The 6,000-nt window shown below is 47.5% G+C and overlaps 1 protein-coding gene across 2 annotated transcripts in view; it reads right to left on the reverse strand.

Annotated features, from left to right (window-relative positions):
• The window catches only part of MAP7 (microtubule associated protein 7), a 210,021-nt gene extending 204,699 nt beyond the window's left edge, over window positions 1-5,322 (reverse strand). For both annotated transcript variants that reach the window (XM_077999448.1, XM_077999446.1), the window contains exon 1: window positions 5,242-5,322. In XM_077999448.1, coding sequence (XP_077855574.1) covers window positions 5,242-5,308 — 67 coding nt within the window. In that variant the 5' untranslated portion in view covers window positions 5,309-5,322. The remainder of the gene's footprint in view (window positions 1-5,241) is intronic.
• Window positions 5,323-6,000: the final 678 nt, after the last annotated feature.

Raw genomic sequence — 6,000 nt, forward strand, 5'->3', positions numbered from 1 at the left:
GTTAGAACTTGCAATCAAGATTTCAAGATTCATGGGTACATAACTACCTGACTATGCCTTCTTTAATCAATATTCTTTATTCTCAAGAATCCTCACTTCCCCCCACTACCCCACCCCAGAAAAATGTAATAACCTCTCAGTTTGGCCTCCAGCCCTTCCACAATTTGGCTTCAGTGAACAGTCATTCCTAACTGATCTAGGACTTTCTTTGAGCTTTACACGTGTCAATATGACCAAAACTTTGCTCTTTTTCACATCTGCACCTTTGTTTTTCTCCCTTTCCTCCATCCAATTTTATATCCCACTTACCCACTTTTAAAAGTTTATTTTTTTATTTTTTAAAACAAATTTTTTAAATTTTATTTTTGTGAGTAAATAGTAGGTATATTTATGTGGTACATGAAATGTTTTGATACAGGCATGCAATGTGAAATAATTACATCATGGAGAATGGGGTATCCATCCCCTCAAGCATTTATCCTTTGTGTTACAAACAATCCAGTTACACTCTTAGTTATTTTTAAAAGTACAATTAAGTCACTGACTATAATCACCCTGCTGTGCTATCAAATTGTAGGTCTTACTCCTTCTTTTTGTTTTTTTGAGACGCGGTCTCGCTCTGTCGCCCAGGCTGGAGTACAGTGGTGCAATCTCGGCTCACTGCAACCTCCACCTCCCGGGTTCAAGTGATTCTTCTGCCTCAGCCTCCCAAAGAGCTGGAACTATAGGCGTGCGCCACCACAGGCTAATTTTTTTATTTTTAGTAGAGATGGGGTTTTACCACATTGCCCAGGCTGGTCTCAAACTCCTGGCCTCATGTGATCCGCCTGCCTCAGCCTCCCAAAGTGCTGGGATTATAGGCGTGAGCAACTGCTTCTGGCCTTTTTTAAAAAACAAAACAAAACAAAAAAACCCATTAACCATGCCCACCTTCCTGCCACCTCTCACTCCCCACCCCCTCTACCCTTCTCAGTCTCTGGTAACCATCCTTTTACTCTCTATGTCCATGAGTTCAATTGTTTTTATTTTTAGACCCGACAAATGAGTGAGAAGATACAATGTTTGTCTTTCTGTGCCTGGCTTATTTCACTTAACATAAAGATCTCCAGTTCTACCACTTTTTAAAATTTAACTTCAGTGCTGTATCCGGTATGTTCTTCCTGCTGACCATAGCCGGAAGTGATTTCTCCTTCACTGAACTCTCATAATCTACAACTGTTTGTTGGTGAATTTTATCTTCCTTACTAAATTCAAGGATCATTTGTTCAACAGCCTTCTAACCACCATAATGCTGAATATACAGAAGGCACACATTTCTTATTCTAAGCCTCAATATTTTCAATTCTTACATCAATATGAGGCCTGAGTTTTTAAAAACAATTCTTCCAAATGATTATTTCTCATGCATTGGGAAGCAAAGATGTTAGAATTTTTTTTAGAGAAAATGCCAGTGTAAATAAACTGTGTAAAAATATTTCACACATGCCTATCAATATCACATAAATGCATGCTCCTGAGCACAACTGCCTAGTCTAATAATGTTTCCCCCTACTTAGCAAGATGTAAAGGTAACAGCCATATAGGATGGGAGAAAAGCTATCTAGCTACGCAAATGAAGCATCTCTTTCAAACGGGACAAGCTTAATACCAAATTGTCATCTGAGCCCCTATTGGTAGATATTTAATGTAGACCCTTAGAGTTAAGTGACACCTACAGGGTCACTTTTTCATATGGAAAAGTTCATGAAAGGATGGTCACAAAAGAGGCCATGTTCATCACACACGTTGCTAAAGTGGACAAAAAGCCCAGTTCCAGATTCTAAGTCATGACCCACTTCCCAAAATATCAACAGAATTGACAGGTTATTGGTATTAACTTATTCCTTTGTGCATCAGAGTTTCCTGAATTAATCAAAAGCAGCTTTAAATTTGCTTTTAGTTCAGGAGGTTTTTAAAACAGGCTATCAGACTAGGAATTAGTGCTGTACACTCGCTTTCCACAGCTCTTGAACATGAACATAAAATTAAATACACAAAGCTTGGATTGAGGCAGTTTTGTGAATATCACACGAGGTAGGTCGACTACTCAAAAAAGCCTGAAAAAGGACTTGACATCCTCTAGTGGTGATGTCTTAAACTTGTTTCCAAGGCAATTTTTTTTCCCCAGCTCTTGCTTAACTTTGGCTGTTGGCAAGAAAAATCTATTGGAAGAACTTTTCATCCTTAAAAAAAATAAACGTTTTCACCGCAAGGAATGTGATTTGACTAACTCTGAGAAGAAGATAAATATATACCCACAGAAATATAGTTTTTAAATGTTGGATTTATATAATAGCTTTTGATACGCTTAAGAACAGTCTCATTTCATAGGCTGCATGCCACCACTGTCAATTCATCTTTGATACACACACACACACACACACACACACACACACACACACAAACACACACATAATTCTGAACACATTACAGGTATCATTTTTATAATAACCTGATATTCTAACCTAAAGTGCCCTAAAATTACACCAGTCTTTGTACAGAGACACAAAACCTAAGAGCTATTTAAGAGTGGACTCGCCAGGCACGGTGGCTCACGCCTGTAATCCCAGCACTTTGGGAGGCCGAGACGGGCGGATCACGAGGTCAGGAGATCGAGACCATCCTGGCTAACACGGTGAAACCCCGTCTCCACTAAAAAAAATACAAAAAAATTAGCCGAGCGTGGTGGCGGGCGCCTGTAGTCCCAGCTACTCGGGAGGATGAGGCAGGAGAATGGCGTGAACCTGGGAAGCGGAGCTTGCAGTGAGCCGAAATCGCGCCACTGCACTCCAGCCTGGGCGACAAAGCGAGACCCTGTCTCAAAAAAAAAGAAAAAAAAAGAGTGGACTCTACCTCATAATAATGAGATCTAAAAAAATTAAAATTAATCCCTCAAGAAACGTTGCCATTTAAGGTGGCAATTTTCAACTCTTGATGGTAATACAGGTTTCTCTGTCCACCGCCACCCACCCACCCCCCATTTCCATACACGCTTCTGATCGTTTAAAAAAATGAGACTTGCAGTATTTGGATGTGTATAATGTGAAATATGTTCACCAGAATAAAGTGCTAAATTAAAGTCTCATATTCAGACATAGGTCGTGTGTTTTAAATACATGGAATAACTTAAGTTGTTGAAATTCAAACAATCCCCCTTGTTCTCTCAAAATAACTATCACCTAGATTCAAAAAAATACATTTACACCTTCCTTCTTTCTTTGGCACCTGCTGACACAAATGCTTCTGAACACTAAAAACATTAATAGTAATCTTGGGGTAGAAAAATAGGAAAGAGATGTGAGGCCAGAATTAAGTTTTCAGTGAAATTATAAAGTATAATTATTCAAGACCATATATAAAATGTGTCCTTTGGAAATTTAAGTTCTTAGGCAAAAGTGTGGAAGAAATGTTTTCTATGAAGGAGATAACAACCAATTTAATTCCCTTTATAATAAAAGAAAATATTACACTGACAGGCACATGGTTGATCTGTATATTAATTGTTGGAAGCACGGCCTATTCCTTAACATGTTCAGGCACTGAATATGCTACAGTTTGTAGTTAGTTCACTTACGTCTGAACAAGTTGTTCATGTGCAGATTCTAGAAAGTATTTTTGAGCACAAATTGACACTTAGCTCGCTAGAACAATGTTGTTTCACACGCAGTTACTGGGTCAGGGTTAGGCACCAAATCATGACGTATATTTACAAAAGAGGACGCTGCTCTCCCGAGGCCCTCACTTGGGGAAGCCCCGTCCCAGCGTCTAGCTCATCAAATTCCCGAAAGCAATTACAAAAGCATCTCTTCTCCACCCCAAACCAAAATAACGATCTACCAATCTTGCAAACACATTAAGACAAACTCCCTACAGGAAGGAGCATGACTTAAAAATAAACAAGTTCAAGGTACTTTGTCAGTCTTAACCTCATGTATCTTGGCTGAAGGGATTAAATCATAAGACGTTGGGTACCCAACCTCTTCCTAGCAATAGCAGATACATAATTTGCAAATACTGTTTCAGAGCTCTCTGGACCTTCCACGTTAAAATAAGCATCCTCGACGGTGGGGAGACAGTGATTCTTACATTTAGGAAACAATTGCTTCCGATTGGGAGTGTACGGAAGTGGAAAACAGCTTGCAATTGGAGAGCCTAAGAATTGAATTTCTTTTTAAACTAAGAAACTGCCTCACCGTCCCCATCCCCAAGTGTAGGAGGATACAGAAACAGCTTACTGGCCAAGAATAGAAGAGGGAACCAGTGGGGAGGGACGGATTTGCAAGATAGCCTCTGGAGAAAAAAAACCACGAGGGAGAAAAATCGGCTTCATACTATGGAGAGATGGGCGGGGGTGGGAAGCCTTGCTGCTGGTCTTGGGGACGTGATCCCCTGTCCCCAAGTGTGCCCCTGGAGGTTGTGGGGGAAGAATATCCTCAACACAGAGGCCTGACCACCAAATCCTGGGCTGCAGAGCCAACAATCCTCCTTTGGGCTCCTGAACAGACTGAAAACAAAAAACTCTCTAAGAACTCTGACAAGTCAACGAATGTCTGATCCCGTCAAGCCCACACTCGCAACCCCCCACCATGCTGCACTGGGCCCCGGCCCTCCCGAGCTCGGTCCCCTCGGACGAGGGTCGTCGCCACTGCGAGCACCGGGTTGGGGGGCGGGCCGCTCACCCCGCGGTCCTGCCCCACACCGACCCCGCCGAGGAGCCCCCGGCACCGGGGGCGACCAGGCAAGGCGGGAGGAGGTGCCCAGAAACTGCTCGTCCTGCCAATCGCACCTGGCCGACGACTCTCTGGCCGCTGGTTTGGTCTGCGGGATACGATTTCCCATTCAACTGAATTAGACCAGAGCCCGCGGCGGGGAGGGCAGCGGCCGGGGTCTCTCCGTTTCCCCACCACGCCCGCGAACCCCGGCTCGCCTCCACCTGTTGCGGGAAGTCGCGGTGGAGCGCCCGAGGGCGGCCGGAACCCCGGCGGGGGAGAGCCGGACGGCCGAGGCGCGGCGGCGAAGGGCGGGGGAACGCGCGCTCGGAGCCCGGGTGCGCGGCGCGCAGGGCCGGTTGTTCCGGGCTGCGGCCGCGCGGGCGGGGAGGGGGCTACCGGCGCCGGGTGATTTCGGTGCCAGCCCGCTGGCCCCGCTCGCCGTCCCCTGCCCGCGCGCACGGGACCCCCACTATCCCCGCTGCGCGGTCACCTGTTTCGCTCCGTACTGCGCCGTCGCCGCCCCTGTGGCCGTCGCCACCAGCTCCTAGCTCCGCCATGGTGCTCCGATGACGCGCCCGGAGAGCCGCTCCGCCCTTTCCTCGGCTTGGCTCCCGCCGGCCCCCGCCTCCTGGGCCAGCGGCCCAGACAGGTGAGCGCAGTCTGGGGACGGCGGAGGGCGGGGGCACAGAGCGCGGCAGTCGGCTGCGGCCTGGGCCCAGCGCGCCCCCTCGCGGGCAGGTGCGGCGTGGCAGCCGCTCCGACCGCCGCGGCCGAGTCTTGTCTGGAAGAGCGGCGGGCGGAACCAGCACCTCTGCCCGGAGCTTCCGGTCGCCGCGGCGGACCCGCTGAGGACTCCCGGAGATATGGAGCGGGGTTGGCGAGGCTTGGTGGCGCCTCCTGGAGTCTGGGACGAGCGGCGGTCCGAGGAGCAGCCCAGGTGGGACAAGGGTACGGAGACGCTATTCCCCTCCGAACTCTGAAGCAGCCAGGTCACTGTCCACTCCGCGAGGGCTGGAGTTCACGGTGACAGCCAGCAGAGCATCTGATGCCACGTAGAGAGACGAAGTACATGGGTCGGATTCCACGCTGGGAGCCGGCCTGGATCTGCGCTTTAGGAAGCCACTGCGGACCACCCTATCTTGTCGCCAGGTCTTCGCATCTGATGAGCCTCACGGCACACAAGTTAGAGAGGTTGTGCCGGCTGAGGTGTCTTTTCTTTTTCTTGGTTTCCCATTAGTAAACGACCTTG

The sequence above is a fragment of the Macaca mulatta genome, chromosome 4 (genome assembly GCF_049350105.2).
Source record: "Macaca mulatta isolate MMU2019108-1 chromosome 4, T2T-MMU8v2.0, whole genome shotgun sequence".
NCBI classification, from domain to species: Eukaryota; Metazoa; Chordata; class Mammalia; order Primates; family Cercopithecidae; genus Macaca; species Macaca mulatta.